The following is a 12728-nucleotide window of genomic DNA, read 5'->3' on the forward strand; positions in this document are numbered from 1 at the left end:
ATCAAATTAGACACAAGAAACCATACTCATAGACTAATAACAAATTTGTAGAAGATTTTGTGAATTGTAAAGTTTAAGGAGATGATAAAATCAAAAAGGGGAAAGAAGGAAAAGCAGCATTTTTATAGTACTTACTATGTGCCAGGCTCTTTCTATATTAAGTTCTGAAGAAGGGAAATGACAAATATTATCCCAAGATAGAAAATACATACATATGTACTTACTGATAAGAAAACTGCATACATAGGACTTCAGTAGATCGTCTTTGAAAGGTTTTGTTGCCTATAGTTCTGTAACCCTTCAGCTAATCTCTGAAAGTAGAGGTTCTAAAAGATGGAGGTAAAGTAGTAGTACTAGCAACCATTGAGGATAACTGGTGTGTGAGGAGCAGAAAGGTCAGTTTGACTGGATTGTAGAATGTGTTTAGGAAAGTAATACCTAATGAGGTTGGAGAGGCAAGTTATAGTCAGGTTGTAAAGGGCCTAAAATGCCAGAGGTGTTTATATTTGCTCCTAGAAGCAGTTTAGAATGACTGGAGTATGTTGTTCAGGCAAGCAGCATGGTCAGACTCATAGACCTACATGCTGTAGGAAAATCATTTTGACAGCTCTGTGGAGGATGTACTTGAGAGGGGCGAGAAGTGAGACTGGAGGCTCTATTATGAGATTATTATAATAGAAGGAGAAACATGTGAGGTTTGTTATAGAATTAAAAACAATTAAGACATGAGAACTACATGGTGCCTAAAGGATGGTGTTGCCTTTGATAGAAAGAGGGAAATTCATAAGAGGGGTGAATTTTGGGCAAAAGCATATGAATTCTATTTTAGACATGTTGAATTTAAATGCCTACAAAATATCTACAGTAGTTTGAAATTTCTAGGAGACGTGGTGTTGTGGGACTGGAGATCAAGGGAAAGACTAGGGTTAGAGGAGTCATTTTTGCACAGAAGTAATATTTAAAGGTGCTCATGTGGTCACAAAGAGAGGGGGGGTGTAAAGAGAGGCAGGAGGAGAGCCAGAAGACAGCAATGTCATAAAAACTGTGGGAAAAGGAAGTATCTAGAAGAAGATTGCCAACAGTATCCAGTGCTATAGAGAAGTCGAGAAGAATGAGGTTTTTCACTCTTTCTCTTGAGATTCTTGACTTTTTGTTCTTCCAGGTGAATTTTATTATTTTTTTCTATAGCTCCAGAAGGTAATACGTTTGTCGTTTGAGTGTTATGGCACTGAATAAGTAAATTAATTTAGGTAGTATGGTTATTTTTTAATATTGGCATAGTCTCCCCATAAGCAGTTGTTCTTTTTCCAATTAATTAGATCTGTATTTGTATAAACAGGATTTTACAGTTGTGTTCATTTAATTCCTATGTGTCTTGGCAGGTAGATTCTCAAATCTTATTCTGTAGTTATTCGAAATGGAATTTCTCTTTCTGTTTCTTCCTGCTGAGTTATGTTGGTAATATACATAATTGCTGATGATTTGTGTGAGTGGATTTTATATGTTATAATTTGTTGAAGTGAGTTGTTGTTTTGTTTGTTTTTTCAGTAAGTTGGCTCTTTAGGGCTTTCTAAGTAAACCATCCTTACTTTCCCTTTGATCTCATTGGAAAGGCTTTTAGGTTGTCCCCATTACAGATAATGCTGGCTTTTGGTTTGGTGAATGTTTTCTTTGAGGATGGAAGATTTGAAGGCAGTAGGTAAGGAACCAGTATTTAGAGGCTAAAGATTCAAGAGAGAAAGCAAGCAACATTATGTACTATGTACTAAGCACTAAGGATAGAAATAAAAGCAAAAAAGAAGAACCGCCATGCCTTTAAAGAGGTTACTTTCAAAAAAAATAAAGAGGTTACTTTCTAATGCGAGAAAGACAGTACACAAAACTGAACTGAAATGTGAGGTGGGGGGAAGATATCTGTACCAGTGATACAGTTTTGAAGTCTGTGTAGTCAGAAACACAACTAGGAGGAACATGAAGGTTGAGTGGGCTCTCCCCAAAAGGAAGACCCTTGAACATACTCACCAATGAATTGGACCAGCATGGTAGAAGGATATTCTAGAGTGGAAAGTCCATTGGGTAAGATGGATATACTAGGGTAAGGTGGCCTATAGTGCTGAGGGAAGTTCTAGGATGAGACTGCAGTTGAGGCATGGTATTAAAGTCCAAAAAGTCAGATGTACAGTTCAGCAAGGAAATTGAGCTTGGCCTTTCTAGTACCCCATAATGGAGGTCTTGGGATTAAATCACTGATGCAAGAAGGGAAACAGCATAGCAGAGGGATATTCCAGGTAGTAAAGGTTGAAAGGAATAATGGATATTCCAGAGGAAAATAACAGATAAACAACGACTATGGCAGATTTGCAAGATATAAAATAAATTCACACAAAACATTAGCATTTCTTTAAAAATACCAATAAAACCTAATAAGAGATAGAAAGAAGAATTCCATTTAAAATTACCATAGAATGTGTAAACTTGGGATCTAATTTTAAGATCTACCAAGATCTCTATAAATACAACTGCAAATAACTATGAAAATAAAGACAAATTGGGGCGGCCAGGTAGCACAGCAAGTAAGAGCACCAGCTCCAGTGTTGGGATGACCTGGGGATCGAATCCCGGGCTCAGACACTTAGCACCCACCCAGAAACACCTGGCCATGTAACCTTGAGCAAGTTACTTAACCCCAATTGCTTTAAAAAAATAAGAAAAGAAAAGAAAGACATCTAAATAATTGGAAACTATCAATTACTCATGGGTAGGAGAAATCAATATAATAAAAATGGCAATATTTACCTAAATTAATTTAATTATCCAGTGTCAAACCGATCAGTCTACCAAAGGATTTCTTATAGAACTAGAAAAATGGGGCGGCTAGGTGGCGCAGTGAATAGAGCTCCAGCCCTGGAGTCAGGAGGACCTGAGTTCAAATCTGGCCTCAGACACTTGACACAAAAATCTAGCCATGTTACTTTGGGCAAGTCACTTAACCCCAATTGCCCTCCAAAATGCAAAAAAAAAAAAAAACCACTAGAAAAATAATAGTGAGATTAATATGGAAGAAAGAAAGAATCAAAGAGAAATGAAAGAAATGGGAATGAAGGGGACTCATGAGTGCTATATCTCAAATTGTATTACAAAGCAATAATTTTTAAAACAATGTGATATTGGTTAAAAAAATAGAGAAACTGTTCATGGAAACAAATGTATTTAGTGTAGTAATAGCTAAACACAAAGACCCCCGTTATTTGATATAAAGACTCATTATTTGAAGAAAAAACTGCTGGGAAAATTGGACAACACTGGGAGAAATTAGATTTAACCTTGCCTCAAGTACAGTCATACCAGTACCTCATACTATAAGATCTCATACTAAAATAAGCTCCAGATGGATACATGATCTTATAAAAGATTAAATCATAAAGAAATTAGAGAAACAAGGAAAAAGTTACCTGTCAGATATATGGATGAGAGAAAAACTTATAACCAAACAAAGAATAGAGAGGATCACAGAAGATAAAATGGAGAATTTTGATTACATGAAATTAAAAAGGGTTTGTGCAAACAAATCTAATATAGTTTAGATTGAAAATGAAACTACTGGGAAAAAACATATTCAGTGAACTTTTCTGATAAAGGTTTCATTTCAAAGATTTACAAGAAATGGATTCAGGGGTGGCTAGGTGGTACAGCGAGTAAAGCGCTGGCACCAGAGTCAAGGAGGACCCGAGTTTGGTTCTGGCCTCGGACACTTAATGCCCACACACACAGAAAAAAAACTAGCCATGTAACCTTGGGCAAGTTACTTAACCCCAATTGCCCTCCAAAAGGCAAAAAAAAAAAAAGGATTCAAATTTATAAGAAAACGAGCTATTCTCCAATTAATAAATCATCTAAGGACATGAACAGGCAGTTCCTAAAGACAGACTTTTTGTAGCCATATTTAAAAATGCTCCCAATCATTACTAAGTGGAGAAATACAAATTAAAGCAATTCTGAGATTCTGGCTCATACCCAGCAGAGTGCCATGGATGACAAAAAAGGAAGATGACAGACACATTATTGCACTGTTAACGGAGCTGTGAATGGTTACAACCATTCTGGAAAACAATTTGGAATTATACACAAAAAATTACTAAATTGAGTTCATGCTCTTTGTCCTACCTATACCACTGCTAGGCTGTATATCAAAGAAAGAGGAAAAGTTCCTTGACACGCAAAAATATTTATGGCAATTCTATTTTTGTGGTGGCAAAAAAAACCCAAACAAACTGGAAACTGGGGGTGCCTATTAATTGAGGAATGGCTAAATACATCGTGGTTTATGAATGTGATGGAGTACTCTGATCCTGTATAAAAAAAGAGGGAAGAGATCATTTCAGAAAGATAGGGAAAGACATATAAACTGAAGCAGTGTGAAGTAAGCAGAAGTCTAATATTATAAAAATGAAAAATTTTGAGAATTTATAAATTCATGAAGAATGAGCAAAATCAGGAGAATAATTTGCATATTAATAACAATTCTAGAAGTTATAAGAAGTATTATCTGTACTCCAACTATCCATAATTCCATTGGATTGATGATGAAACATGCTATGCATTACAGAAGCAGGTCATATTTAGGGTACAGAATGAGACATTAATATTTGTATATCATTGAATTTGCTTGACTGTGTATTTGCTACTAGAAGTTTGTTTTGATTTTCTTTTCTTTGTAAAAGAGAGAAAATAGATTTGTGTTATTTTTTTTAAGTTGAGAGGTAGAAGGAGGGTGCTACATATGGGAAACTTAAGATAAGGTCACTGTATTTTTAGTTTACTTAGCTGTTTTACTTTGTTTCAAGAGACCTCAAGAAGTGGGAGTAATCTGTAAATATATGTAATGTAAAAATAAAACAATAAAATTTTTAAAAGAATAAAGAGCTCACATTGAATGACTTCATATTTTGTAGTAAAGTAAGAGGTAGGATACTCTGCTAAAGGAGAAAATAAGGGGATAGAGGTTGTGGAGAATTGAGGAGAGAACAGAGGTTTATAAACGTTTTTGTGGGGATTGAGATAGAAATTAATGAGGGAAGAATAAAATAATTGACTTGCTTCATTGAGAGCCCAATTAAGTTGGATAATTCCCATCAAAATAGCAGGCCAAACAAATGCAAAACACATTTTCTTTAGAAAAAAAATTTTAAATCAATGAAAACTTTTCTAAAGTTATGTTCTAACAAGAGTTTTTAGTTTGCTGCTTTTATTTAATGTACCATGTGCCTTTTATATTTTTGTATCTCTTCAAAAATCTACATTATGTGATACTTGTTATTTTTTATGTGATACTTCTTAGTGTGCCAGTTGTTCATGTAATTATTCTTTAAAAATAAAGAAAATTGAATAAATTTCCTTTTAATAAAATCTAATGAATCAAGTAATTAACTGAATTAAAGGACTTCTTAATTTTGGTTGTTAAATGGTGGATGATTACCAAAAATGATTTTTAACAAATCAGAATGTCTCAAAAATGAAACAATAAGCTTTAATTTTGGAAGTTTCCATTGTTCATGTAATTACAAATTACCCAATAACTTCTGTTATTAAAAAATATCTGAATTTCTTGATGAAAATATTTAAAAGGTTTGGAATCTTTTAATGTTTGGAATATTTGTTATGTGTCTTTAGTTTAACTCACTGATGTGCTCTCTGTCAATCTTTTCCAAACCTTAGACTTTGAACAGAATTGCAGAACTAGCAGTTACCTTTACAATGGAAAAAGCTTTCTTTGGGCGTCAGTTATAGCATAGTATATACTCTCAATCAGAAAATGTTGACTTTTAATGAGAAAGGTGTATGGATTTTTGCAGCTATTGAAAAACTTGATGAATGTTGATTGTGGTCTGATTCTTCATAAAACATTCTAAAATGAAATAAGATGTAAATAAGTGCTTTTTAGAAGCAGGTAGGTGACACAGTGAATAGAGTAGGTAGGCCTGGAGTTGAGAAGACCTGAGTTCCAACCAGCCTTAGACTTTTACTGGCTATATGACCTTAGGCAAGTCACTTAAACTCAATCTACCTCAGTTTTCTTATCTGTAAAGTATGGATTGTTATGAGGATCGAATGAGATAATGTTGTAAAACACTTAGCACCTCCGAGCCATATACTTTTTAGACACTTAATAAATGCTTGTTTCCTTCCTAAACTTACCTCTACTTCATGGTAGTAATTACTTAGAAAGTACTATGTAATTAAATACTCTGCTTTGTAAAGGTTGAAAAAGTTGAAAAAGGTTAAAAAGTTTAATGTACAAAAAATTCATTTATGCTTCAAAAGAAATATTGACAACATAGAAAGTAGGCTCATAGTATTTAGAATTGGAAGAAACTTCAGAGATCCCAAGAAATTAAGACATGAAGAAATTACATGATTTGCTTAAAGTCACATAGTAAATAGAAGTACTTGAATTTGAACCTGACACTCTTGATTCCAGATTGTATATGCTTTCCCACTATCCCTTTATAACTCATACCAGGTCACACAGTTTGTCCAGGGCAGTGAAGAACTCTGACCTGCTAACACTTATCTGACAGGTTAATTATGCAGACTTTGGCTAATTTACAGATAAGGAAACTTAAGCCCAAAGAGGGAAAGAAACTTATTCTTTGAACTCCTTCTCTCCTAAAGAAGACTTCTCTCACAGCACCAGGCTTTCTCTGAGTCTTTTTGTGTGTTTTTGAGTAACCTTTGTGGAAGTACAAGTATTAATATCCCTATTTTTCAAATGAAGAAAGAGATTCAAAGTTTAAGCACTGTTTTCCCAGGATTACATAAGTAATAGACATTGGAGCTGGATTAGTAGTCTTTCCCTTTAAGCATGTTGCCTCATAGTAGGCATATAATAAATTGAGTAGTGTTTGCATTTTTGGGGTCCATTCTCTTTCGGGCCTTAATTAGCTTAGAAGTCTGATATTCATCCACTTGCTATTGGGCCAAGACTTTGAACTTTTTGTCTATCTCCTGTCTACCTTCTTCTCTCTCCCAATCCTGTGAGTCTGGCCAGGGCAGGTCCTTCTTATTGACAATTTCTCCATCTGACTCCCCCATATCCAAGCCTTTCTCTTTTTCCTTCTTGTTCTCATTCTCAAACTATTGGATTTACTCTTTTTAGTAAATCTCAAACAGGTTAGATTTTCTTATAGTGCTGAAGTCTAATACACTTGTAGGCCTGGGTGTAATTTTAGGTTGTCATGTACACCTAAATAATCTTATGATATTGTAGAAATAGAAAATTTATCCTCTAAAGACTTAATTTAGATTGCCTAGGTTTCCTGGCTCTCCATACTTACTAAATCCCATATTATGGGCCATATTTTTTGTTGTTGTTGTTGTTGTTAAAATCAGATATAGATGCCATTGTTGGAGGAGAAGTTGGAGGCTTAGAATTTGGGAAGTTACCATTTGGTGCCTGTGAAGATCCAATAAGGTAATAATTTATCTTTACCATTTCAATTATAGTCCCAAATCAAAAATTTTAATTAATGTCTTTAGATTCTCTCTGAATAACACTGCCACCTACTGGAATGAATAATGTCCTGAAAATAGTGATCTAAGATTTTGGTTATAATAGATTTTCTATGGTTATTGGGAAGTTATTACTTAACATGTAAGAAATCTCTGTAATTATTCAGTGATTATATTTTATACTAGCCATACAGACATGTCAACAGATTTGAAGTTCTCTCAAATGCTTCATACATTTGGATATGATCTTAGAAAAGGAGGGCCTAGCAGAGTCACTTAGTCAAAGAGTTATGTATTCTTTGGTACTGTACAAAGTGACCAATATTATTTTAATAATAGTGAAAGGAATTAATTCTGAAAGGTTATTTTCTTTTGAATGTAACTGTGATGATATTGAGAAATAACAGTGACAATAGAAGTAGTGAGTAAGGGGGAAAACGAGGAAATACAACAGGGAAAAGGAAATAGATACTTTATGAGAAGCAAAAATGGTAGACTTTTGATCCCTTATAAATGAATGGGAGAGAAAAGTTGTAGGTTAGGTGCTTTTCTGAGTTTCCTCTACCTCTTTTCTCAAGATGTTGCAGATATCCATCCAGAGACTAGGAAGAGGTCTACTGAGATAATAAAGAGTTGGATAGAATATATGGGAATTTAGATCAAAGTTTGAACCTAAAAAGAACAAATTTAATGACTGTAATCATTTTCAGTAGCTTACAGTGACAAATCTAAAATGTTAATATGACCTCTGTTGACTTCTTTTATTTATTTTAGTGAGTTCCATTTAGCAACTACTTGGCCTCACCTTACTGAAGGAATCATTGTGGATAATGATGTTTACTCGTAAGTGTGTTCTTATTAATGAAGTAAGGTTAAATGCTTTAATACTAAAGTTAAGCCATATATGTTTACCATTTCATTTTTTCTACAGTATCTATTTTAAAATTGGCCAAGTCAATGTAGCCACCACATAAGTGTTCTGTGATCCTGTGATTATTATTATCCTGTAAAACATAAAAAACAAGACATGATTGCAAAAAGTGTTTTCCACTGTCATGGAAGCTGCCCTATGCAGAGTCCAAATGGAAAGAAGTATTCTCAGATGCTTCTCTTTATAGATTACATTATGCTGTGAGATATATAGTTATTGATAAGAGATCAGTTCAATAGTCCATAGAGGAAAAGCCAAGTGGATGAAGAATGTACAATATATAGCATATGAGAGGCAGTTGGATAGCCAGCCCATTAAACTAGTCTATAGGTACAAAAATCTTGAATGGGTACTGAAAATGAATAATACACTGGGCCCAGAATAGAGTAGGAACAGAGGGAACAGGCTTGATTGCATTTGGGAAACCACAAAATGCTTTTAGCAATGCCAAATTACCCTCTTGACACAAAGCCTCTTTAAAAAAAAAAATTTCTTCTGATACTGTATGGCTGTAAATCACGAATGATGATGATCTCTGAAGAATCAAAATCATAGGTGATATAGAAGCATGTGGTGAGCATAAGGCTGCAGAGTATTATCAGTGGTGACTATAGTATAAAAGCTAAAATACAAGAAATGTATAATCTAAAGCAAATTAGCCTGTCAAAGTGAAATCACAGGAATGAAGAAATGGGCAGGCTGAATACTCACTACTGTCCAAAAAATGTTTAAAAAAATAACTAGAGGGTAAACCTAGCAAATAAGGCAAATTATTTGGAAATGGAAATTTTGGAAGATTTATGGGAAGGTATTTGTTGACTGTGATATGTTGATTATTCTATATTTACTGTTATGTATCGATTATGATGGATTTTGCCTTATTTTTAAGTAAAGATTTGTGTTTAAGATTCAATGGTTTCATCATTGTAAGTGGGTGGTTTTGTGTAAATGGAACTGCATGGTTGGGGGGCTGAAGAGGTATAGAGGTGAGCAGAGTATTATATTCCCTTATTATATATATATATATATAAAATATCCCTAAGACCTTAAGAGAGTTTGAGTCTAACTACATGTTAGTGGTTCTTCTCTAGAAAGTCAGACTGCCAGCATCTGAAGAGATTGGAGTGAATAAACTAGTCCAGAGAGTGACTCTCATTACCTGAGAAGAGTTCCACACTAGGCATGTCTTGCCATAACAACTGTTAAATATGAACAATTAATTATTCGTGCAAATTGAATTTTTTTGGAGGGGTAATTACCTAGAAGTTTTACAAAATATCATGAAGTGATAGTAATTCTTAGAATGTTTTGGAATAACATCAAGGGGCATATATGGAGTTCTATGATAAAACATGTAACATCTAATCTGGTGATGTAAAAACTAGTTGAAAATTATGGGAGAATATGCTCAAAGATCAAGGCAATTTGTTTCAGTAATTCTGGTGCCTTTTGCAAGGCATAGAGAAGTTAAATGAATACTTTTCTTCTTCTGCAAATTTTTACATTCTCCCTTTGATAGATAGTAATATAAAACTATGACATCCAAGATGTTACTGGCAGACCTGATTGTCTTACTTCACTTTTTTGGTCAACCCTAAAGATGATAAGTTATCATAGGAGACATAATAGTAGTACAAAGAACAGTTATTTTTGTATTTCAGTTCTGAAGACCTAGATTTACATCTTGGCTCAGCTGCCTACTAGCCATGAGACTGTAAGAACTCATTTTATCTCAAGAAGTCTCAGCTTCCTTAGTTGTGTAATAATACAATTCATCTCAGAGGGGTTTGGGGATAAAAATAGTTTTGTAAACCTTAAAATGTGACAATGTGAATTCTCCAAATATATAATTGTACACTGGCTATTCTGACTACAACTACTACTTTTTTTTCTTACATCATGACATCAAATACCTGTGATTTTTTCAGTTTGGACATTCTAGGTTAATGTAGATTCTAACCATCTAAAACTATGAGTCTCAGAGAGTTGCTTGAAGTTCAGAAAAACTAAATGGTTTGCCTGTCAGCTAATGTTAAAAATGAGATTTGAATTGAGATCTTTATAACTTTTAAGTCCAACACTTATCACCTGTACCATAATTCTACTATATTTTTAATACAATTTTTTAGCCTTTTAACTAAGCATGTTTGTGTGCCCCCTTTTTTTTTTTCATTTTCTTAGCCAAATGACATATATTGGGGGCAGCTATGTGGTGCAGGGAATAAAGCATGGGTCCTGGAGACAGGAGGACCTGAGTTCAAATGTGACCTCAGACATTTAACACTTACTAGCTGTGTGACTTTGGGCAAGTCACTTAACCCCAATTGCCCTGCCTTCCTCCCTCCCCCCCAAAAAAGGCAAATGACATATTTGTTTTATGTATTAGATTATTAATGAGATTAAGGAGATTATTGGCATGCTTATTTTTTACTTAATATGTCACCAAACTGAATTTGGATGTATTTTTAGAACTCTTAAAATTATCATAAATAGTATATTTGTGTGTTTTTAGGGATCTGGATCCTATTCAAGCTCCTCATTGGTCTGTGAGGGTTCGAAAAGCAGACAATCCCCAATGTTTGCTAGGTAAGTACTGCTTTTTTTCTTGAATATTTCCCTTCAGTCTTCTCCCATCTTCCAAACCTACAACCTTGGAATAATTTTGGATTCCCTTTTTGAACTAGTCAAATTCTAGTCATTCTGTTGTTGTTTTTCAAATAATAGTGATCTTAAAAAGCACTTGAAAAAAAGTTAAATAAACACAAGATAAAGAATAAAACCTTACACATGCCATTAGAATTTAACAGAGGAGAACCAAATGAATTAAAAAACAACAAACAAGCAGAAAATGCTTTTGTGTCTGAAGTTCTGCTGCTTTGGTTTTCTTTCCTTTTTATATATGTTTGTTGTCAATGTCTGCAGGGTTCTGGCCCAATTGAGCTCTCTTTCTATTATGTATTTTTTCCCACTCTTCCTCATCTGTTTCTTACTTATCCTTTTCATAGTCCTATAATATTCCATTACATTAGTGTACAAATATGTCACTAGATATAAAGATTATCTCCAAGTTTTTGCTACAAATACAGAAACTGTGCAACTTTTTATATGTCTTCCTGTATTTTTATACAGATAATCCTTCCTTTTTGTTTTTTGTTTTTTTTAATATTTTGGGATAAAGTCTTAGCAGTGGAATTGCTGGGGCAAAAGGATGTGATTCACTCTGATTATACATAACCATGTTACTCTCCAAAATGTCATAGTCCTACCAGCATCATAACAGAATGTCTATTTGCCTGTAGCCTCACCAGCATTGTATTTTATAATTTGTCGCTATTTTTGCAGTTCTGGTGGTTATAAAGTGACATCTTAAGATTATCTTGATTTGCATTTCTTTGAATATTTGAGAATTTGATTATATTTTTATGTGATTATTTGTATTTCCTCTTTAATACTTATCTATTCTTTTCCTTTTCCCATTGTTCCTATGAGAAATATAGAATTAGTTTTAGAGAACAAAAATGTGAGTGTGGGTGGGTGGGTGTGTGTGTGTGTGTGTGTGTGTGTGTGTGTATCACGTCATATAGATTCTAGATGTAAAACGTTTGTCCTAGATATTTAGTGCAATTATTTATTCCCAATCATTTCTTTTAACTTTAGAGATACTGCCTTTTTCTGTACAAAAATATTTTTATCTTTGTTTAATCAAGCCCATTGATTTTTGTGTCCAATAATTTCTTGTTTAATTGACAAAAATGTCCTTTTCCCCCAAAGTTGTGACTGGTAGATCCCATTTTTTTTTTTGTTATAATTCTTCTTTTAAATTCAGATTGCCCTGCCTTATCTCTGTTCTTTTTCTAGCATTTTGTCTACCAGATATGATTTGGTTGATGTGGGAACTCCTGGCAAAACTCTCTGTATCAGTGTAGATCTATGACCATTCTGCAAATTTTTGGAGAGCTTCTTGGGGTCACTGAGAGCTAAAGAGATTTGCCCAGCATCACACAACCAATATGCATTAAAGAGATCACATATCTACCTAGCTTTGAGGTTGGATCTATCCATTATGCTATGCTACTCTTTTTTTTTTCCAAATCCATATAATCGTTGTGATTATTCCTGTATAGTACATTTTGACATCTGATGATTCTGGTTTCTTTGAATTGGTTTTGTCTCAATTTTTTTAGTAATATCACTGTGTATCTGTTTTTCCATGTGAATCTTATAATTGTCTAATTCTTTAAAATAATTCATTGGTATATTTTAATGTAATGGTATTAAATCTCTAAGT

At 33.8% G+C, this 12728-nt stretch overlaps 1 protein-coding gene across 1 annotated transcript in view; it reads left to right on the forward strand.

Annotated features, from left to right (window-relative positions):
- Window positions 1-12728, forward strand: part of RAB3GAP1 (RAB3 GTPase activating protein catalytic subunit 1) — a 99771-nt gene that overhangs the window by 47605 nt on the left and 39438 nt on the right. Inside the window, exons 9-11 of the mRNA XM_069067821.1 lie at window positions 7390-7471; window positions 8284-8352; window positions 10953-11026. Of these exons, the coding sequence (XP_068923922.1) occupies window positions 7390-7471; window positions 8284-8352; window positions 10953-11026 (225 nt within the window). The remainder of the gene's footprint in view (window positions 1-7389; window positions 7472-8283; window positions 8353-10952; window positions 11027-12728) is intronic.

Source organism: Petaurus breviceps, unplaced genomic scaffold (genome assembly GCF_028583685.1).
Source record: "Petaurus breviceps papuanus isolate PSGF00001 unplaced genomic scaffold, PetGlider_PUasm1.0 90752, whole genome shotgun sequence".
Classification (NCBI taxonomy): Eukaryota; Metazoa; Chordata; class Mammalia; order Diprotodontia; family Petauridae; genus Petaurus; species Petaurus breviceps.